The sequence below is a fragment of the Fusarium oxysporum genome, chromosome 3, assembly GCF_000149955.1.
Source record: "Fusarium oxysporum f. sp. lycopersici 4287 chromosome 3, whole genome shotgun sequence".
NCBI lineage: Eukaryota > Fungi > Ascomycota > Sordariomycetes > Hypocreales > Nectriaceae > Fusarium > Fusarium oxysporum.
In genome coordinates, this window is record NC_030988.1 from 5,393,658 (window position 1) to 5,416,110 (window position 22,453).

Genomic DNA, 22,453 nt, shown 5'->3' on the forward strand with positions numbered 1-22,453 from the left:
TGATATCCGACTGGCGGTTTAAGTGAATGAATGAATGAATGAAACGACTTCTGTCAAAGAACCGTGAAAGAATGTGCAAGGAGCAAAAAGTGAATGGAATGAACTGTTGAGTGAGCCTGAGTGAAGAGAGTGCTTTGAGGGAGAAAGAAGACGGTTTATATCAATGTTTGGAGACTTGGGCTGGTGGGCAAAGAGCCCCATGGCTAAACGGAACGGTCCTGTCCTGGATAGATTGATGTAGGGGTGTCTTGCTCGGGTCGATATGCCATCAGGGATAAGGCTGGTGAGGGTGGTGAAGGTTTGCATGGTGTTGGTCAAGGCGGTTTCAGCCCCTATGGCACTATGGATATGATTGATCGAGATATAAGCAGACCATGCACATGTTGAAGTGTTTTTTTAATAGTAATTAAGTTTAGAGTAGCATTTTACCGACAGTATATTAGAGGCTAGTATCTAGGTTTTCACGATAGTCTGTAGAGGCCTAAGGTAAGATTGATTATTGTCAAGAAATGAATATACGGTCATTTCAGTTGAAAACTGCCAACACCATCCCAAGCGAAGTGAAATGCCTTTCTTGCAAGCGAGCTGTGCTGGCCATCTCGGCCAACGAACCTCTATATCTGAAACCGCGGGGAGACGACAAGATGAAAAGCACAAGCGTTCTTTGTTCCTGCTTTAGCGCCGCAGGGATCATGTCACTGGTATTTATTTTTCTGCAAGTCCCCATCTCAAGTCCCTTGCAGGCCCAAGCTTTGGGTCAATCATCCTGAGACGATGGCTCCTTACGTCGCTTTCAAGATATCTAGAGCCTAGGCGAATGAAGATGAATCTATTAACCGCTGAATAGATTAAATCAACGGATGAGTTATCCGAACATAGACAAAAGACCGAGATTCTCAGGTGGCGTCAATCAATTCCGTCTTGACAGGTCAGCTGTGCGTTATATGCCGTCTTCTTGGGCCGATTGAACCGATCGTGGTGGTATTTCGTGGTGAAACCGTAAGAGCTTCACAATGACGCTAACCCCAAACAGTTCATCCACCCGAGAGTGATAAACTTTAGGGAAATAGTGTGTTTTTATGCTTTTCTAGTGTCGGAAAATCTTCAACTACCGACTCTCAACAAGTGCCATAGAATCGAGTGACAGCCCATGAGATAGCGGTGTAAAATGGTGCCATGTGAACAATTTTTCAACAAAGTGGTATTGTAAATCTCGGATTAGTATTCGCGTTCTCTCTTTTTCGCTAACAGACTTTTGTTTTTTTGCCGTCTAAAAGTCCAAGCTTTTGGCGACTTTCTCGCTTAATTTCCCGAATTCCCCTTTAAGCACTCGGCAACCTTTAATTAAAATTTCCCAAGACGAAAGAAAAAGACAAACCAAACAAGTTTGCAGGTGTTGTTCTCCCTAGGGAAAAGATATGCTTACGGCGGCGCAACTTGAGACACAGGGGCCGAATGTGCAGGGGTCTAGCGGGATCCTGAAACCTGACAACCTGGGCGACCTGGGATAGGAACAGAGAGGAGATGACAGTGACAGTGAGGGGCGCTTGAAGCCGAGTCTACAGTTTACGGGGCATCAGCTATTCTATGTTTTTGGTCTTGATGGTATAGGCGCTATGGCTTTGTCCGGGTGTGTGAATTTTGCTCTGGCTTATGGTGAGTTTGCAGCTGGCATTTGAGATGAAGACTAATGAGAATGGATAGGCAGGCATGTACACCACGTAAGACACCGTCAAGAACCCAATTCGGTTGTTTCAACTGCCAAACACACTATCAGGTGATGCAGCTGTAACTATTATTGTCCAATGCATTCTCACGTGGTTCGTTGAGATGGGACTTGTCAATTATGACCTTTTGAAACGGCCTGTCCAGCCGATTGGCTTTATTCAAGAACCATCGTGTCAGTGGCTTCGATAGCTATTCTTTCTCCCACCAGCCTCTGATCCAGGCGACTCAGAAGTAGAAGAGAAAGAGCCTCAACCGGAATCCAAGGTCCCTCCTGTACTTACGACAATCGTGCAAGGGGCGCTGAGGGGCTTTATACTCGCTGTCTTGGGCTTCTTTATTTTCTGACCCCTGAGTGTGGCGGTTTTAACGACCGTTAGAGAACGCGATGGTGGGGGTTGGAGATATCAAGATCGGTGGACACCACAGGCTTTCAAGGCTATTCTTGGTGGCGTTCTGGGGTTACTCACGACACCGTTAATGGCCCTGTTCTGGTTGATCAAGGCGGGTTGGGAGGGTAATGATGAGAGGATGAATGCATGGACTTCAAGACAGAGTCGGTACATGGCGGAAGTATAGACGTGCATTCCTATGAAAGGGGCGGCGATGGATTGACGGATTCGTGACATTGGATGGGAATATCATACACCACTAACTACTTAATTATGCCGGAGCAGGGTCAATCAACACATTTGCTGCTGCTTATCACATTCACTTTAACCCTTTAAGCACGCTCAGTGGATAATCAGCCAGGAAGTCGCCAGTGGATATTTGCAGGGGTACTTTCACTTTAAACATGCTTTCATTGGCTTGCGAAGGAGCAGCAGGGATGCCGGACACTTTAAACAGCCTCTGATTGGTTGCTATTAGGCAGGGGAGACAGCCCAATTTACCAGCGGCTTACCCTATACAAGTTTGGCGATGGGTCTTTTTGGCCGATACACAACTCTCCCCTGTAAAAATTCTTTCTTGGCACGCACTGTTAGTGCCGTGTTAGGAGCGGGATTTTCTGCAGGCCACGCGACCACACAAAACTGCGGGGATGCTATCGGCTCCCTAACAGCAGTTTTCAGAGAAGGAATTTTGGAGAGTTCGCCTTCTCTGACAACACCTTTGTCGGATCTAATGGCGGCACCTCAGAACCAGAACGCCTTAGATATCGGAGGACGATGCCCATGGCATCGGTAGCGACATCCTCCCGATCAACGACGCCGATTGCGATGGGTTTTTCTCCTTTGAAGGCAAGCCGCACCGTCGGCCTCTGATTCCTTCCCGAGGTTTTTCCCTGCCGCCGCGACAGTCGACTACGAGCTACAACTTGGTTACTGGAGATTGTGGACTGCGTCGGCAGATGTAGTGATGCGCGAGAGAATTCTGGTCGGTGGAAAAAGTTCGACAATAGATTGCCCCCGAACCCGCTGACGGGTGACGGGCTTGAGAAATACAGCACCTTTTGTGCCATTGGTATGCTGGATGGTGAAGGAAGCGGGGTTTCCCTGTACCTAGCTAGCTCAGCACGTCTTTTGCTCCAGTAGGAGATCTGGCTTCGTTACAGCCACCCAGACGAAAAAATATACAAACAAACAAACAAACAAACAAACAAAACAAATTTTGGCCGATACAGATCGCTTCAAATGAGTAAAATGCAATTCATTGAAAGAAGCCAATTGACAAAAGGTCTTCCTATATTCTAGTGTACTTTTGACTTCGTGCATTAGCGTGGCCCGAGACATAGTGTGTCAAAATCTGTTTTCTCCTTTCTATTTGAACGTAGAGGGTCAACCGTACCCCTCCTACCATTATAGATCTAGGAAAGATAAGCAGAACTTACGAAAGATCGTTAAACAGAAATCAGTTTCCACGTTGGCTATGTCCATGAGGTAAGGCTTCAGAGACATCAGTCTGTACGTACCCTGCAGAATTGCTTCGATGCCTAAGTTCTGAGTTGAGCCCCGCCTCATTCATTTGCCCCTGCAATTAAGCTTGTCTCCTAAAAGTCGCGCGCTTTAACTTTCGTCGTTGTTCGAGCCTATGCAGTCGCTTCATTTTTTTTTTCTGTGCTTGATATTCCTGCCCAACTAACAGCTGCTTTGAATTTAACCCTCACAAAACGTTTTTCGAACATATTGTCTGAATCCACTGGTAAACCCTCTGGAAAGGTGGCCCGCAACATAAAATACTACCTTCCAAATCATAGGCAATATGATATCAATTAATATCATAAGTCAAGTATAGAAAAGGAAACTGTACCCAAGCGAGTCTTAATAAAGCTTTCAGCCCCACTTCATAACTGATGACAATAACCTTTCTTGCAAGACATAAACAGCGGAGTAATAATTGATTGGTTAATTTTCTCCACGTTGAAGGTGGTATTGCCGGGAGACATAGCCCAATATGGAAGGTCTCCAGATATGCAGGGATCAAGTGGTAGATCATACGGATGTCGTTCGTTAAAAAGATCCTGTGCCAAGAGACGTAGGGGCCATCAGAGCGCTTGCAAAGTGCAGAAATAGTCTGACGTCTGAATCTTGCTGATCATTGTATATTGCTGTGAAGCTGTCCGGATTGTGGGGCTTCCTTTTGAGGCCTCATTGCTTGGACAGTGGTGTTGAGATACTAGGTAGTGCCGTGCGGCCCTAACCTCATCATTTTCGTGGCCAGTATGCTCGTATCTATGGCTGCATAGCCTACTAGAACTCTAAATGCTCCGAAAACATGCTTAGAAGGTTTGTCTTGCTTAACCTTTCTGTTAAGCTTGCAATAGCCACTGACCGCTCGTCCGGTCTCTTTTATCTGCTTCATCACGGTGGTGATGCCGCAATTAGGGCGTGCTGTGCCTGTGGCCCCGTATCCAAGCTGCCGAAGGAGGCGGAAGAGCTGCGGTGATGAGAAGAGGTTATCTGTAAAGACGTGATATGTCGCTGTTGATAGCCTTTGCAATAGGTGAACCACGACGCTCCGTGTATTGCTAAGAGGGATCTCAGTCCGTAGCTTTCCCTTCTTGCCGTACGGCATCGGTACCTCTAGCTTGACTGTTACAGGCATAACTAGTGATGCCTTCACATGCCAAAGCCACTGCAAAAAGTAGCCCTGTTGCGCAATAACCCAGACTTTGAAGCCTACCGGTGTGGGCTTTCCCTTGACAAGCGTTGTCTCTTTTGATCTGCCTGTAAACGGCACCATACACTCATCTACAGTCAGATTAGTCCCTGGAAGATAGAGCTCGATAGACACCCTTTGTATGTGTTCAGACCACTCTTCAGCCGCTTGGAAGGTCTTTAGAAGATCCCTCTCATCGCTCACATCGAGATTGGTGTGATCAAAGGTGCGGAAATACCGTGTGATCAGCTCGAGCTTCTGTAACGGCATGAACTTTGTAAATGGATGAAGGGGGCGCTGATCTCCTAGGCTAGGGGCCTTCCAATGGTCCTCGAGGGATATTTCCCTATGAATTCCTAGGTAAATAAGGATACCAAGCCATACATAAGCCGTTGCAGTGGAGATGCCTTCCCAAGCGTGCAAGCGCGAGTGGTCGGAAAGGGGGGTATTCTAGCTATCTTTAACACCGTTATCAGCGCAGAAAAAAGCCCAGTCATCGATATATCCGACCCATGACTGTACAAGGGAAATAGGCACAAAAAGCTGGAATAATTCAAGCGGTTGCTGGGGCAGAGGGTTGATCTGAAAATCACGATCTTCTATATTGAAAGGTTGAAAATGATCACCGCGGCCCTCTTCGGGCGGAAGGTTAGGTGGCTCGGTGGGGTCATTAGCAGCTGCGGCAAAAGGCCGGCTATCAAAGCTATGATCATCTATATAATCTTGTATCTCTTGAGAGCTCATCGTTTTAATTGAGACTTGTTACAGTCAATTTGTATGAGGATTTTGATGATTTTGGTGGTGTTGAAAGAAGAAGCTGTCTGACGGGAACGTCATGTACCCCGCAGGTACCTGCAAAATTGGTCAGAAAAGTGGGGTAAGTGACCTCGTGGATGCCTTATGCCGGTCAAAGAGATAAGTTAATCTTTTACTACCCAAGTACTATTATGTATTCTCCCTTTAAAACATGCTTTAAAAGTGTCTGGACTGGAGAATTCGAATCTGCTTAGATTTATATCCTTCTGTTTCTTGCCTCCTGATACTGAGTCTTCTTACTCCTTCGTTAGTATTCCTATGCTACCCTAAATTCTCTCAATATGCTAAAGGCAGATGGCCGATTTTGTTATTGTCTATCCCTTTTGGCCTAGCGTTTTGAGGCGATGCGCTAGTCTCTAAATTCATTAGCATTTGCGCGTTTCCGAAAATGGATGGATTTTGGCCGCGAACTTCATGATTGGCTGAATGTAGGCCCCATACGTCCCAAAACGGCCATATTTTGACCGCTAAATTTTGATTGGCTGCAATGCTCGGGGTCGACGACAAGGTCAACAATTTGCAAGATAAATATACCAACAACAAGCAAGAATTACTTGAAGAAATATAAGTAAGATGCGACTGGAGGTCTTATAGTATGATTTAATCCAGTATTAATGAGTTTTACATCACATCTAATGTCTAGTTTGAGTCGGTCAAAATATGATGTTCGAGCTCCTCACCGATGGAGTGGCGCGCGAGTTCCCAGACAAACTGGTTCCCAAGGCGTTGCTGATGGTCGTAGTCGGTAGAGTTTATGACCTCATTGTAGTACTTTTCCAGCTCGTGGTGGTCCTGGATGATAGCATCTGAAATGGCCGATGATAACGCGGCGGTCTGGATTCGCATGAATCTCGGCGAAGCACGAAGGACTTGCGGCCGGAGAAGGGTTCGGAGCTGGGGAGATACGAGGGCGCGCATGGACGACATTTTGAAGAGATGAATAGACTCGTTCGAAATATCACATCAAGGTGGTTCTGATACTGGCTGCTCTACTCATGTACCCGTCCGGTCTCGACAACATGACGCACGGATGATGAGATACATGCTATCAGGGATGTCTCCGCAGCGACAGTTGACGCTCAACATAGCGATGGATGACGGACAGGGCGTAAAAATAATGTTGCGGTGCTACCCTTTGGATATGAGGACCAGCCACTCACAGCAAGTCATTTTCATTGCTTTCATATCATTCGGCGTGGGCCGGATTGAAAGCTCCTGCCGCACCAGGTCGACAGATCGGCGACGTCATATGCTTAGGGTACTGGGGCAAGTCATACAGGCACAACTAGCTGTGCCAATAATATCTGTTATGTAAGAGGCATACGTGGCCTTATTTCAATCCCTTCAATTCAACGATCAACAGCTTCTGCGATACCAATTCAACTTACCGTGCCTTTCTTTATCTACAATGAACCCAATTGACGCACCTTCACGGGGCAACAGTGGTTGATTATGACTTTCTTGGGAGGGTAGCGATTGGCGAGTTCGTGTTGGAAGGCAAGAAGAAGGAGCTTTATGTCGCCGTAGCCGGTGTTGCGCCAAAGGAGATTAGATGCTACTTAGGTACGAACTCAGATACACTTGCTACGCAGCAGTTTATCTACAATTACATTGCACGGGGCAAATGAGAGCTTGCTAAAGGTCAAAGCAATATGTGTGCCCTTGCCGATGAGCTTAACAACGAGAGCTTCTGGAGTCAAATATGCCTTGACGAGAGTGGCAGAGTTACAGCAGTACTATTTGCACACCCAAGATCACTACAATACCTCAGATCATATCCGAAAGTGCTTCTATTGGACTGTATATACAAGATCAACCAGTACAAGACGCCTCTTCTCGTCATAGTCGGCATTGATGCTTGTCACACGATCCTTCTGTGTTGCATCTGCATCCCTTAGGGGCGAGAAACAGAATGACATTATCTGGGTCCTCGGGCTGTTACAGGGTATATATGAGCTTCATGGAATAGCTCTTCCATCTGTGATACTTACAGATCGCTGCCTTGCTTGTATGAATGCCGTTTCTTCTTGTTTCCCTGAGTCAACCTTATTGTTATCCTTATGGCATATTAACAGAGCAGTTTAGACATATTTTATACTCGGATTTACTCAATATAAGAACGACTCTTAAAGGCAGGAAAAGTGGAACGAGTTCTACGACTCCTAGCATAATATCGTGGCCTCAATGACTAGGATATCTATAACGAGAGGCTTCAGAACCAGGGCTGCCGTCAGATCAGATTAACAATCAGATACATCAATCAGATCAATCAATCCAAATCAGACACAGAGTTTCATAGGATCGATCGACTCAGATACAAGCGTCTATACACGGCGGGTTGATAAAAGTGGTTTTGCCCCACCTCTAAAGAGGGGGTGCGGTAACCTCTAACCGCTTACAAACCATAACCAGATAACGTAACTTCAATATATCACAACGATCTCAATCCTTGACCAATTTTCTTTACATTGCCGCTGTATAATTTATCGCATCTTATTTCCCAATGGCCTTTAATTTCGGAGAAATCCCGCAAGAATGTGGTAGCTGGCGCCCGCGCTTGGCTTGCCCGCTCATCTATCACAAAGTCAACGCGTCATTGCCCCGCACAAGCCTCCCTCTCACAAAGTGATATCGCAGCCTAACACCACGCAAACCTGCCTCTTATGAAGCGATATATATATCTCCTAACAGCTTGGAAGCTGTTACCGACGATAAAAGCATTTATTTCCAAAGGGGGGCGCCCAATGGCGCTCACAAAGGCAGAAGAGCGCGCTCTCGTTGAGTATCGTGGCAATGTTGAGAACAGCGCTGTGACCGAAGCTTGTATCCGCAACTATGCCAGCTTCATTCGTCAATTTCAACTAAAAGGACCAAACACGAGGTTATCGCAAGCTTGGGTACGGAATTGTAAGAAGAGGCACCTGGAATTAAAGTGCAATCGTCTCAAAGGCAAGGAAATCCAACAAGCAAGGGCAGAGACCGATATTCCTCGCATGGAAGGCTGGTTTGGGGTTATGAAGGCACAGTCATAAAAGAGGAAATTCGTCCTCAAAATCTATAAAGTTTCGATGGATCCCCTATACAAATTGGCTGGATTGACAGCAGCCTGAAGCTATTTTCAATTCGCAAGAGAAAAAACACCAGGCCTGTTGCTTTTCAGCCAGGGAATAAGGAGTCAATGGCCGCTGTGGATGCGATCAACGCCATAGGACAAGCAATTCCTTTTTTCCTTATCTTTGCGATGAAATCTTTGCTTGAAGAATGTGTGGTGAGAAATACGTCACCTACAGCGCAGCTTCCATCCCCCACGATGATAGCCTGCTCATACCGTACCTGAACAGCCTTAGTATTCATCGAAAGGATTCAGACACATTCCGGAGCAAAACTTTGCACCATAGTTAGGGGTACAGGTCGCAGAAATGAAGTTGCTGGAGCTTGAGTTTCTATACCGTGTGGACCAGAGAATTGTGCCAACATAGAGATTCTGATGGCGTACTACCATGGTCTATTTGAGCGCACTTTAGGGTACACATTGGCACTGTCCCACCGAAGATAATGACACGTCCTTATACAAAGACGATGCCGCCGGCTAGGCGGCTTATAATAAGGCCCCAAACAGCATGTGGTTTTTGAGCAATACTCCGATGAAGCGGATGAGCAAGGCAGAGACAAATGCACCTGTGGTTTCAGAGGCTCGCTGAGATAGAATATAGGCGACGGCTGGTCTTGCGCAGAGGGGTATCGGGGTTCGGAGGGGGATCCTCCTGGTCTCGATGAAGGGGCTGATCTAAGTTCATCTCTTTGTACAGTCGATGTCGTATTCTGGCTTGCCGATGATGCAGGTTCAATCGTCTATGACGGTGAGGCACGTCGTTCGATGCAAGTAGTGTCCTGGGACAAGATTGACAAACATGAGAGGATAACTCGGTGACTTAAAGCAGATAGGAGGAAAGCATATGCCAAGGAAATATGGTCAGTGGATGAGGCTGGTGATTTTAGGGACTGGAATATAAAGCTGCCCAAGCTCGCTGCCGTCTCCGCCATGACGGACCCCACTCTAGTCGAATCTGCAATCTGTCATCATTCTGACGCATGTTGTCTTTTGTTCTTTTCGCTTATTCGGATAGAGAACTGCGGCTCCTCCAGGAATGCCTAGTTAGCACCTCCATTTATAAAATCGAGCCATTGTCAGTTACTCAATTACAAGCTTAGAAGTTGCGGCCACCTTGCAAAATGTGGGGCATTTCCGTATTTCAAGACCTGTATTTCTCGCTCGTGTTGGCGTTTCAAGCTGGAAAAAAAAAACAAGACACGAAGTGTTGTGAGTTACTAACCCCGCACCTCACAGCATCCTTGCTGACTGGCGAAGAATCATGTTTATGTGCACGTTGACTGCTACGACAACTTGCTATTATCTGATTTTGTAGGGTTCCTTTGTCCACGGGTGCGTCTATAGGTCGATGGCCGGTAACCAGAGCTTTAGGAATCCGTCTCTTCGTACGAGTGGCCAACCAGCGACGAGTAACGCAATGGGAGCCCTCTGCTCATGGAGGGTGAATTCCAGTTTGTAAAGGAATGTTTGTTTTTTGTTTGTTTTTTGTTTTTTCTTTTTTTCAAAAAAGAAAAAAAAAGAAAAAAAGAGAAAGAAAGAGAAGAAAAGAATGGAGGAAGGAAGACAAAAGAAAAATAGTCGAACATGTTCAGAAGCATCTGTCCCCAATGGTCAAGCCACGATTCTCAACAGCCTCACGTTGAAGGCCACTTATGAAGAACATTCAGGAGCGTGATTGCTAGACAAGCGAATACGACATGGGAAGGCAGAGTACGTTGTAGAATGGAAGGGCCGGCCGGAGATGAAGAAGTCGTGGAGGAACGAAAGGACGATAGGCCGTGTACGAATCAGTGAGTCAGCCCGCTGGGCTGAAGACTTTCTCCAGTGGTAACTCTTCATTAGTAGCTTTCCCTTATGCACTGCGTGCTGGTTTAATTGCTTCCAAGCTGTCTGTCAATGACTGAATTGTACGATCCGACGTTTCCAGCCGAACGTTGACGACAAGTTTGCCCTCGAGCCTTGTAATGTGGCACACTCATAAGAAAATATACCTGCTCGTAACTATCGAAAAATAAGGAGTGGAACAGTTGAACTGAATCAAAGTCAATGCAATTTTCCTCGCAGATTGTTTTAGTTTAAGATAGGAATTCTTTTATGCTATTTTGACAGATGAGAATGTGAAGATGCCGATATTCTTTTCCCTATTTGAGAGAGTGTAAATCTCTATCACTTTTCCCACTTTGGCTGAAAGTGGTTTGTATGCATAGACATTGGCTCATAATCGCTATGGTTCCCCACAATCCACTTTCACCGCCTCTCAATATGACAGCCTGATTAAATTTAACGCGTCAAAGTGGGATTCTGGCTTCTCGGTTGTCTGACTTCCTTATTACATCATTTCGTCTACGCGAATTCGTTTAGGTTTAAGTGGTTCTAACGAAGCTAACGCATCCCTGTATGGATTGATTGCAATCCGTATGGACTTCAGTGACTTTGGAAATTCTATCATCGTCATGCATCTTCAGTCACTTACGAATATTCAGCCTCAAAGATAACGATCAGCATTAATATAAAAACACTGTTTGAAAACACTCAGACTGGCCCCATGAGGCCGCCGAACGGAGCGAGACAACTCTGTCTCTTAACATCCTCGCCGGCCCGAGCTGCGCGGTGGCTCGTTTTGCAATTTATCTTTCTGCTGCTAGCCTAATCGATACATTATGGACACTAGACATTACAGGCGATAGGTACTACGGAGTATTTAAACGTGCCTATTTCCTATCAGACTTGGTGGCTCAGGTCACTCATAAAGAACTTGGAAGGTTGAAATCAATGCAACTTAAATGGCACGCTGATGGCTTACAAGAAGAAGGTTGCAATAACCCAGTCAGCCCTGTGAAAACCTCCGGGAAAGCACACCCACCACCCGTGAGCAGCTCACCTATGGTGTGTGTCAAGTTGTTGACACCGTATAACTAAGATGGTCCGATGCTCTTCTCAGTCACATGTAACTTAGCCCTTTTTGACAACGCCTTCAATTCCCACAGTATTGCTTTATCACAGATATTTCAAATTGTATGTCAAATTGGGGATCTGATATTTTGTTTGATTTGAAGCGAGTTATTAGTACATTTGTTTTGATTTGTTTGATACTTTGTTTGGTTGGATTGAATTTATGAGCAGTACTGCATAGGTGGCGCTTCGGCTGGTTACAATAAGCCACTCACGCAGGCGTTAAAGAAGCGCGAGCCCCTCGATGATATCCTGAAACGTGGCGTGATCATGAGTGCTAACTATATCTGTTTTCTGACATCAGCGGCCGTACATCATACTGCTACATTGTCACAAGCAGTTATTATTTACCAGCTTACGCTAATCTAGCGTACTAACTAGAGACGAAGTTGGGATTATCCTTGAGCTACTCACATATCAAATTACGCATCACTTATAACGACCTCTAGTCCTGGAAGTTCCTGCCCGAGAAGCGCCTTTATTTTGAAAACCTCCATGATGGCTTTATCAGAGTCCAGAAAGAGCTGTGCGATGTCGTGAACGTGACGTTTGCGACTAACTCAAACTCTAAAAATGTAACTCCGGGGCCCCTTAGCCGCATCCCTAATGGCGCTTGGGTCTTTCCTACCGATAAAAGGTTAATTCACCCGCGGGAAGGTTATTTTGCGGCAAGACCGTCGCGGTCCGTGCTTCATTTTATGCGCGCACCATGGTTATTTCAGCGTGAACAAACACAGACATAGTAGAATAAAGCTCGGACTTTCAGATTATTCCTCTAAAAATTATAGATATGCCTCCATAAATCCGGGAGCAACCGAAACGCGACTTTATAGACCTAGATGAATGTATTGGGGCTTGCATGATAGGCGTTAAACGGCGTCGGCTGCGCAGTTTGCATGGATTTAGCATGTGACCCTCTCAAGCCTCCTACCTGTTGCTAACCAAGCATGAGCCAAGATGCAGGGAGCTTTCCATATGCACGATTTGGTCAACAAGGTGTCATGCATACGGCTTTGCAACGACATGACATGGCAATGGCGAACTTTCTGAAACCAGCGCCTACCACAGCAAATACCTGGGCGTTTGAGATTGGTTCAGCATCTTGGGTCAGTTGATCAGAATAATCTCCCTACCAACCGTGTAGACGCAAAATTACACTGCAGCCGGCACCATAAAGCAAAACCATCCGCTCCAACTGTTGGGTCGTTGATTAATTTATGGATAGTATTCTACCCCTTCCGGCTGTGCTGTGTTGAAGGCTGTACTACGAAGATTTCATACCTTGGCCCTGCGGATCCTTGATCTCATTCCTTCTGATCCTTTTTACACCTTTCTTCTTCGTTCCGTTGGAGAATCAACATACAATTAAGCTATCTTTGATCGATAGTATTTTCCTTAAGATGACCAGCCCCTGTGCGAATTACTATGTAAGCTTCCATTCCTGGCTCAAAATCTTGAGTATTGACCACGAACAGGGCTCTGCCAAGTGCCGCAATAGTGTTCTGACATTTGGTGTCTGGTGCGATTTCTGTCTGGTGTAGTCTTCCTAGACGCAATTGCGTCGTTCCCACGTTAACCCTGAATATGACATTAGACCGCAGGTGCTGGGATGCCTATGAACAATTTGCTCCCTCACCCCTCGACTCCATCCAGCGAATATGTAAACCCGATGAATGAGAATGTACGGAAGAATAATGCAGCGGCTAGTAAGGAAGGTGTGGCATGCTGGAAGAGAGCCTATGCCGCTCCTTGGTCCGTTCAGAAACCTGTATATCCGGATGAATTGGGGATTCTGAGACAACAATGATTGCATGTTCTTTCTTTCTGATATTTAGTACTAGCAACAACCACTACCATCGCACTTCCAACAATGGGTTCCGAGCAATCCCATCCGCTTAAAGCCCTCAAAGTGCCATCTTGCTAGGTAGCCTCGATCAACGTCTAATGAGGGGAAATATTAGAATTGGCTGGGCGGAGGCCATTGAATCAGGCGGCATGGCGGCCGTTTGACATGGTCCTAAATCTATTGAACATGTCTTCACTAATCTCCGACACCTTAGGTCTTTACTGAAAAGGATTCGTCTCTAACTGTGGAAAGTTATCTGCTTTCAGACGCTGTATAATCAACGAATGGGCGGTGCTGGTAGCACTTGAGGTCCAATAATCCACCTTCGGCGAACTGTCGTGGGTATAATAGGCTGAAGAACAAGCAAGCAGCCTATGCACAGATTTATTTGCCTAATTGATGATGGAATCCTGGATGAGAACATAATTGCAGTTTATATTGCGGCTGTGACGGGGTCCTCAGGCAGTAAACGGTGCCAGCCCACAAGTCGAAACAGGAGGAGAGATGACCTCCCTCAACTGGCGTTGCTCTTGTACCTCAAAGTAGCGTAACTGGCTTACAAGGCGAATAACCGTATGCTAATAGTATACTCCAAGATAACTTTTTTGTTTTTCTTTCTTTTTTACCTGCTGCAACTCATGACATGGTTTTCTATTACCATCTTGCTTGTGATGTGATAATACCATTAACAGGACATAGCAAGGCGATGCTACGTCATACATTTCCTTAACTCAAGTAAACTAAGTTATCATCCACTAAAAAGGTTTCGTTAATGACGTCAAGCTAGAGCTTTACAGACGTACTAATTATTCATAGTTTTGATAAACGCAACGGTCAACTTACCAGTATTGTATTTATGACGTCACTAGTGCACCATGAGAAATCACAAGATTCATTCATAAATGTGGCATAACGCCCTGTTATGACCAGGCCCATGCATCTTAATAATTTTCTTAACAAATCTTAGACAATTCTGCTACAATGTTCAGTGTTTCGGCTTTCTTCCATAACGTCCTCAACTATTTAATTTCATGGGTACATCCAGTATGATTGTCTCATTGAATAGAATAAGAGCATTATAGTTAGCGTGCTAACCCCGGAATAGAACGCCCACTGGGGTTGGCTGTCTTGCAATCGCAAAGTGAGTTGTCCGTGATCTCCTATCTCGCACACTTTCTTACATACTGCCGCAGACTGGGCAACTCGAGCGGGAGATAATCCCGCTCGGCAAAAAGCTCAAGCTCCTCTTCCTGTTCAACCATATTACTGAATGGATTGATACGACACACGCCATGCGACTTTATATACACAATAAGTCCCTAGAAAAGGGTATGTCTTGGGGTCAGGGCTGCGCGTGGAAGGTATTAACATGCGAATAGGTAAGAAAGAGGCATCTCCAGCATCCAAAGAGCAAATTAGCAAATTAGTTGATTATTATGGTATCAACATGGATGACTTTGACCCTTCGGATATTAATGAGTATAACACATTCGAAGACTTCTTCGCCCGAGCGCATAAAGCCGGCTCAAGGCCGATCCATCGGCCTGACGATGCATTAACCGCGGTCGTTGTCGCCGATTCAAGAGTTGTCACGTACGAATCGGTTGCAGAAACAAAGAAGATTTGGATTAAAGGCCATGATTTTAGCATTACCAACCTCGTCATGGATACACAAGTCGGTTCAAAGTACGAAAACGCAGCCGTTGCCAGCTTTCGTCTATCGCCACAAGACTACCATCGATACCACTCACCTGTGACCGGCAAAATCAAATTATTTCGGAGTATTCCCGGCGACTATTATCAAGTCGATCCTGTTGCTTTACAGAGTCAAGTAGATATCTTAACGAGAAATAGAAGGGCGTATGTCATCATCGAGACGGCTGAATTTGGCGATGTCTTGTTTGTCGCCATCGGAGCAACGAATGTGGGATCAGTCGTGTAAGTGCAATTATGCTCCGGAGGCATGTATAGTTCGCGTTCTGACCATATGCAGCATACACGAGCAATTTCAGAAGAGTGGCGTACAGATCAACAAGGGTGATGAGCTGGGACATTTTCAGTTTGGCGGCTCTTCCATTATTGTTGCATTCCAAGTGGAGAGGATTAAATTTGACAGCGATCTGTTGCAGTTAAGCAAGCAGCGTATTCAAGTCTCCGTCGAGGTCGGTATGAGCTTGGGTCGTGGAACCCGTTCAACCCGGCGCGGCGAGATGTCTCCCGAACCTACGTATGCTGAAGTTGCAGATCCAAATGCTTAATTCAAACTTATCTTCAGCACCAATTGATATAAGTTGCATGTATAGATGGAGGGGCAGATAGGAGCGAACAAAGAGTATATTAAGGTATCTTCATTCTTAATACGGCTATGAAGGAGAAAAGAAATTTATTCAGGGGTAAACCCACTCAGTTACTCAACCACAATGCCAATACCACCTGAGGACATCGATCCGAGTCCACTATCGTCCCGCAAGTAAACGCCTGGCCAGCTCCCTATAGTCGATCTTGGTAGTTCTCTCCTTCCAGAGCAAAAAGATATAAGTGAAGAACATAGCCTACCGTGGGAGGTCCCTCATCCGGCAAAGCTACTGCGCGATAATGCGGACAGCGCTATAGCCCCCAGTGCATGTCGGTGACTCGGAGTGTATTTATTCAGGTGAGACTACCTACTCTCTGTGCAAAGCAGCCTCGACATTAAGTCAAATCAAAGCTTTTGAGACTTCAGAACCGAAACACAAAGAAGAAGGCGGGCACATTCGACTTGAACACACAGTCACCAACCAATCTGACTTCAGTATTGTTGAAAACACGAGAGATCATTCAAAGAGCCCATGACTTTAGATGGCCTGCAAAACGTATGGGACCTGTACTTTGCGTCGAGGAATAACCCTTTGCTGGTCTGTGCCAGCGGAACCCATCTACCGACTGGGTAACCTCTAAAGCCGCTTCGGTTATGCAGATGATATATCTAGCTTATCTATAAGCGATACAGTAGACAGGACGACCGCTGCGGCATCTGAGTCCATCAAGGTGATGGTGCGTTGGGCTGCGATAAACGGCGTGTCCTTCGACCCAAAGAACACCGATATTTTTTTTTACTTCTCTTGCAGTAAAATAAGGACCGCCCTGCCGGTATGTCACGGTAATGTCGAGAAACAGCCCGAGTCGGCTCTTCGCTGGCTTAATAGCAGGCTATCGTTCTAAATCTATATAGAGAAGTAGGCGGCAAAAGCGAAGGCAGTGGCCTACCACCTGCAAAGACTTACTAATATTAATATAGTCTGCTGCCAAGTGCTATCCAAAGCGCTACTAGGGTGTCAGTTAAGCCAGTCCTGCTCTATAGCTCTAAAGCATAGTACCTAGGTATAATAAGACCGTAATAGAGCCAGCCTACCAGAGACCTACTATTAGTAACCAGCATCTTATATAGAGAATAAATAAGGCCTTAAACCAGTCTATAAGAGCTATACTGCCTCTCTAGAAGATAACACATACCGCCGCCCTCTACTAGGAAAGTGATATACCGCTAGTTGCCTAGGTCCTTAAAGCGCGGCGCCTTAGGTTCTCTGCATAACTTAAGTCGCTTAACGAGAGTTATCCTCTTACAAGTTAAACGCTGCTACCCAGTCAGCCTACTTACTACAATCTCATTAAATAAAGATATCAAATACAGACAGAAAGGAGCTTTAGAACACGTCTTCGACAGATCAGGTCGCCTCGGACCAGCTGAGGTCATCGATGCCAAAGCTAGAGGGGCATTAGAAGGCCTCAAGGCCGCCCTAAACCTACAAGAATCAGTATCATGAAACATCATAAACTGCCTAGATAACCTCGCAGCTGCTATATGCCTGCGAGGTACACCATCTGACTTGTCTTAACATGTCTTTTTTGCGTATCAGGCTTTAGCAGCATCGCATAGAGCTACACAGGTACGCTAGGTGCCAGGACACAACAATATCCCTAGTAATAAAGAGGCCGGTAAGCTAACTAAAGCAGTATTATCACTCCCCGAGCCCGAAGGGGCTCAGCTAACGCTAGCATACTTACAAAGGATCGTAAGATAAAAGCCGAAAGAAGCATTCGGGACCTAGTCGTCCACCGCCACTCCTAAGCAGTATAGGAGACTTAATCTAAAGGCGACTAGAGTCTGTCTGCAGGAGTGGGAGTTTTGGTAAACGGCCTTGCACCAACTGCTAGCAGCGAGATCCCTCCACAGTGATTTCGCCGCATGTCACGAGAGATTCGACCATGGCGATACACGCCTGGTTTGTTCATGCAACCGACGTAAAGCACCGGATCATATCTTCTATTACCGAAAGGTGTCGCCGCGTCATCGGATTAGGCTCGCCCCTCACTGATTGCAGCAGTCAACCTAGCAATAGGAAAAGACTTCGACAGGTTCGTCGAGCTGTCCAAGATAAGCGCCTTCTTCAAGATCTGCCCCTGCCACTAGACGAGACCAACTCAGGACGTACTCGCACCTCTCCTCTTCTCCTCCTTTCCTTCCCCTTCATACTGTTTCCTTTTGCCTGATCTTCTTACTATTTCAAGGCTCGGCTAGATGAAGGGCGCTGACACACCCTTTATATTGCCGTAACCACTCGAGGGCAGCCCCGAGCTGCCGCGCCCCCAGGCCCACCACAGCCTCTGTGACAACAGGCTTGCCTTGCAGCTGCTGTTCCTAGCCGCGCCTGGTCCTCGGCTGACGGGCAACAGGCTCGATACAATGCGCCGTTGGTGCCGATGATATGCTGGATAGTGTGATCTGTTGACGCTTTTGCAGAAACTGCATTTCGATGGGGAAGCCTAATTTCGCGTCGCGAATGACTAATCTTGCCAAAGTCAATAACGTTTTGTAATTAATGCGTAGATAGACTGCCTTGGCTCAGCACGCCCTTTGCCAGGTTGGACACCCACCAGGATCGCCTTTGTCACCGCCGCTGTTCCTGTTCTCTAATGCAGATCTCGTTCAGCATAAAATCGACTTAAAAAGCGGGTCAATCGCGTTCATCGACGATCACTCGGCCTGGGTGACGGCCCCAACAGCAGGAGCAAACCGAGCAGGCATTCAGGCCGTCATCGATAGAGCACTGGACTGGGAGAGACGAAGCGGAGCGACGTGTAAGGAGGATAAGACGGTCATCATCCACTTCACGCGGCGTCCCGAACGCACTGATGAAAGCCTGTATAGGATCAAAGGCCAAACAATCATTCCGAAGAAAAGTGGCAAGATCCAGGGACTGGTGATGGATAAACACCGATTTATTACGCAGCTACTGTTCGTCATCCTGGAATACAATGGGCGTTCTTAACAAGGGCGTACAGTGGAAGGGAGGGTTGGATTGACAAGGCTCGACATCTCATCTAAACGCTTTGGGAGGAAGAGTATAGGAATCTTCCCGCCCAGTGGAAGACCGCTAACAGCGATCTTCCTGTAGCCGTGAGGGCACGGGAGTACAATCCCTTTGACTCATTCCAAGACGAGCTTATGTCGTATCCGAACTCCGAAGAAGAATCAGTCGCCGATGAGTTCGAAAGGTGGCAATCTACAAAGCAGGACATATTTCCAAAGCACGATAATCCGCTTGAATACTGGTCTGCCAAGCGGTTTGAGTATCCTCGTGTAGAGAAAATGGCGATTGACGTCTTATCAGTCCTTGCAATGGCTGCCGAATGGCTTTAAGTATAATGAAGTAAAGTCGATCCCTACAATTGGTGGCCTCGTACGCCCGAGGGACTTATTTATATGCATCTGCCATACTAATTCGTCCTTCCTAGGTCGCCCAAATCGCTTGGCAGGATAATAGCCTCGTGTTATTTCTCTCCACCGTATACAGCGGTGCCGTTGACCAACGCACCCCAAAGAGAAGGAAGAAGCCTGCTGAGAAATCGGGACAATCCAAGCCGATACAGGAGACCTTTGGTGATGCCGCAATAAAGGCTATCTCAATACCGACTATATCTGCTTCTTACAACGATAAAATGAATCATGTAGACCGAGGAGATCAGATAAGGTCCTATACGAGCTATAAGCACCGATTTCACCGTGGCCCGTGGCAGGCGTTGCTTTGGTCTTTCCTTCTTGATATAGCACTTGCGAATAGATTCATTTTGCAGCTTAAGACCTTACAGCCGCGGTGGTCGCCTTACAAGACCCTCAAGAGCTGGAAGAGGTGCATTTCTGACGCCCTATTCACCAAATTTGCCCAAGAAAGCGGCGCAAGGAAGGGATCTCGGGCAGGGAAAGAGGAGGACATGAACGATACTCAGTCACGGCAAAATCACCTGCAAAGAGATATCAATCATGTCAATAGGGGGATATTCTCAGATTGCTTTGCTTGCCAAGGCTTCAGGCAGGGGTAGCCCCGACCTTTTTAAAAAGGAAGATTGAAAATACTCTCTTACAGCCGATAATAGCTAATGCGCTAAGTCGGCATCGAGGAGGCTCAGGTAGGCAGGCCTGGTACGGCTGCCGAGTCTGTGAGGTAGCTCTTTATAACAATCAAAACTGCTGGGACTTTTACCATCGTACAAATTAGTATGTGGGGAGAAGTACCGTTAGGTTTATTCATTTTGATTGGTCCTATACCCCTGTCGTGAGCCGAAGGGCTGTACTGCTCAAAGGGATAGGTTTACCTTGCGTAAGCCCCTTCGCTTGACAGGCGAATACGAGGGTGGGAGGCTTGTTCATTTATCTCATTAATGAGGGAAACGTTTGTTTACAAACTTCTTGAGCTTCAGAGAAACTTTAAAGGGGTTCCCAGTGGCCCCCAGTAAATGCCGATGAAGTCCCGGTCAAGCGAATCCGCAGCGATGAGACCATTTGCCCAGCAACACTAAACAAACGCTCGCACTCTGCCAACATAGGCAGTACCGAAAGCAGGTCAAGAGCCATTCGCGACAGTCGAGGTAATCTTTCCGTCTCTCCCACCAATATTGGATGGGATCGGTGACAAGAGGGTCGCTCTTAGCGTCCGGACTCGACAGCCAGTGGTTATATTCGTCATGGTCTGCGTTGACTGACCTTTCCAAAGGACATCTGCCTGCTAGAGACGAAGTCCTGTGTGCTCGGTGTCTTTCGAGCGCACTCATTGCCTAAGGGCTGTGGCACTCAAAGGGATAGGTTGAAAATACAATCTTAAAGCGGAACCCTCATAACATCCTGTTTAGGCTAGACTTGAAGATCGGTACCTCAAGGGTTTTCAAACTTATTGCCCTTCCAAACCCTTTCCCCCAACTGTAATCCTACTGTTAAATGAGTAACCTGCTAGCATTACAACCTGCTGGATGGTAATTTGTTGGCATTATAAATCTTTGAGGGCCGCTTCTGTCCCGATGCATTGGCAATAAGCCGCCCTGAACCCTGAGGAACGAGTCAAAGCGGGGCGAGGTATGGTCAAGACTGCCAGCCATTGCTGACTTCTCCCGATTGCCGGAGTAGGAGCTGGCTGCTTCAGTCCAGCTTACTTCAGCCCACGCAGTAAGTTCTCAGTGGCCCACTCAACAACATGCTCCTTTCGAGATGGTGGCTGTCAATGAACACAAATAATTTTTCGAGCATTTGCTGCACCCATATTTCGCCAAAGCTGTCTCGATCGTCCCCAGGGCAGACGGTAGAGTTACAAGCCTAAACCACTGATCGTCATTCAGCCGTCCTCTGTCATGGAGTCCGTGCTGTGTCTGTAATAGGCAGTGATGCACTAAATCAGACCATGGTTGCATTAACCGACCCAGTAGGTCGGTCTGGACCCCATTGATCGGCAAGGTGACACAAAACACGATCCAATGATCAGCTAGTATTACGAAACCTCTGAGTTTGCATGGGGTAGTCAAAAGGTGGTGGCTCAAATGCGGTACCACTTTGTACCACCTCTTCTGGGTAGCGGATATGTCATATCTCTTATTGGGGCATGTCGAGAAAGAGACATCCGGATACATCATGGTGGGAACATTTCCAACGCCGTTATTTTCAGCGCAGCCTGAGTTGAGACTATCACAGAAGCAAGTGCCGCGGCGACCCCTTTCAACCTCAAGATATATCCCGTCCCTTCCCCCGGTGCCAACTGTCTTCGCGCCGTATCCGACCGTTCCTCAGGACCACCTGAGCTACAGAGACCGTATAGACTGACGCCATTGTCCCTCTCCTCCCAGCATGGCAATCAAGCCCGATTGTTCTACCGTACCGGCATGCAACTCGGGCTGTCACAAACCATCGGAAGCCCCGCCCAGGCGCACAATCGAGAAGCGCCACGACACGCAGTTCAATGATACATTTACCGAACTACGGGATAGTATCTCCAGTATGAGAGTTGTAATGGCAAAGGAAGGAGAGGAGAGTGCAATGAAGGATCCGCAAGAAGTAACGCCTAAATTGATAGGAGATGAGGTTAGTCAGCACCCAACTCGTGACATAATAATTCTTACCTATAATAGGAGGCCATTATATGTATGGCGAGAGAGTATATTGCGCTCCTCGAGGAGAGAAACAGATCTCTCGTAGAAGAGCACACAGTACTGCAGTCGACAATTGCTGCGTTTGAAATGTTATTTCCACGTTACTGATCTTCCAATGCATGCTTTGCGCATCGACATGGTCAGTGTTAACGTGGATATCACGGCGGGTGATGAGGGACTTCTAGGGCTGCCAGGGCGATTGGGGGCAGCCGAGGCAAGAGGGAGGGGAAACTGTTAATATGTAATGGATACTTAGCCCTGAAGGTACGGCCACACTGATCGAATTCATTGTATGTTGATCTTGGACAATTGTTGCCCTGCCTAGCTCAGCTAGCTGCCTTGATAAAGTGCGGAAACATCCCTCCTGTGAGCATAATGGGAGTGTTCTTGTGGCATTGACGACAAGTAGGAACTTGTTGGGAGGATAATAGTGATCTGAGACTATAGAACTT

The 22,453-nt window shown here is 46.7% G+C and overlaps 5 protein-coding genes across 5 annotated transcripts; 4 read left to right on the forward strand and 1 right to left on the reverse strand.

Moving 5' to 3' along the window:
• Positions 1 to 6,279: 6,279 nt before the first annotated feature.
• On the reverse strand, positions 6,280 to 6,567 carry FOXG_21839 (uncharacterized protein; the record flags this gene model as incomplete). Its single annotated transcript, XM_018402208.1, has 1 exon — positions 6,280 to 6,567. One exon carries the CDS (start codon positions 6,565 to 6,567, stop codon positions 6,280 to 6,282), a length of 288 nt encoding a protein of 95 aa, XP_018254995.1.
• A 1,503-nt stretch (positions 6,568 to 8,070) lies between these two features.
• On the forward strand, positions 8,071 to 9,328 carry FOXG_21840 (uncharacterized protein). Its single transcript, XM_018402209.1, has one exon. The coding sequence runs from the start codon at positions 8,304 to 8,306 to the stop codon at positions 8,670 to 8,672; it is 369 nt and encodes a 122-aa protein (XP_018254996.1). The 5' UTR covers positions 8,071 to 8,303; the 3' UTR covers positions 8,673 to 9,328.
• A 5,203-nt stretch (positions 9,329 to 14,531) lies between these two features.
• Positions 14,532 to 15,808, forward strand: FOXG_14952 (phosphatidylserine decarboxylase; the record flags this gene model as incomplete). The annotated part of the gene is made up of 5 exons (XM_018395021.1): positions 14,532 to 14,594; positions 14,656 to 14,691; positions 14,744 to 14,879; positions 14,930 to 15,488; positions 15,544 to 15,808. The coding sequence occupies 5 exons, from the start codon at positions 14,532 to 14,534 to the stop codon at positions 15,806 to 15,808; spliced, it is 1,059 nt and encodes a 352-aa protein (XP_018254997.1).
• A 1,987-nt stretch (positions 15,809 to 17,795) lies between these two features.
• FOXG_21841 (uncharacterized protein) lies at positions 17,796 to 19,230 on the forward strand (the record flags this gene model as incomplete). Its single annotated transcript, XM_018402210.1, has 3 exons — positions 17,796 to 17,945; positions 18,422 to 18,851; positions 18,986 to 19,230. The coding sequence occupies 3 exons, from the start codon at positions 17,796 to 17,798 to the stop codon at positions 19,228 to 19,230; spliced, it is 825 nt and encodes a 274-aa protein (XP_018254998.1).
• Positions 19,231 to 21,494: 2,264 nt separating this feature from the next.
• Positions 21,495 to 22,373, forward strand: FOXG_21842 (uncharacterized protein). Its single transcript, XM_018402211.1, has 2 exons — positions 21,495 to 21,933; positions 21,981 to 22,373. Exons 1-2 carry the CDS (start codon positions 21,700 to 21,702, stop codon positions 22,107 to 22,109), a joined length of 363 nt encoding a protein of 120 aa, XP_018254999.1. The 5' UTR covers positions 21,495 to 21,699; the 3' UTR covers positions 22,110 to 22,373.
• Positions 22,374 to 22,453: the final 80 nt, after the last annotated feature.

What these genes read in the sequence shown, in the direction of transcription:
- FOXG_21840 (XM_018402209.1), top strand. Translation starts at nt 8,304, where the DNA reads ATGAAGCGATATATATATCTCCTAACAGCTTGGAAGCTGTTACCGACG.
- FOXG_21842 (XM_018402211.1), top strand. Translation starts at nt 21,700, where the DNA reads ATGGCAATCAAGCCCGATTGTTCTACCGTACCGGCATGCAACTCGGGC. An exon ending in CTAAATTGATAGGAGATGAG is followed by an intron (nt 21,934 to 21,980) that starts GTTAGTCAGCAC and finishes TACCTATAATAG; the next exon opens with GAGGCCATTATATGTATGGC.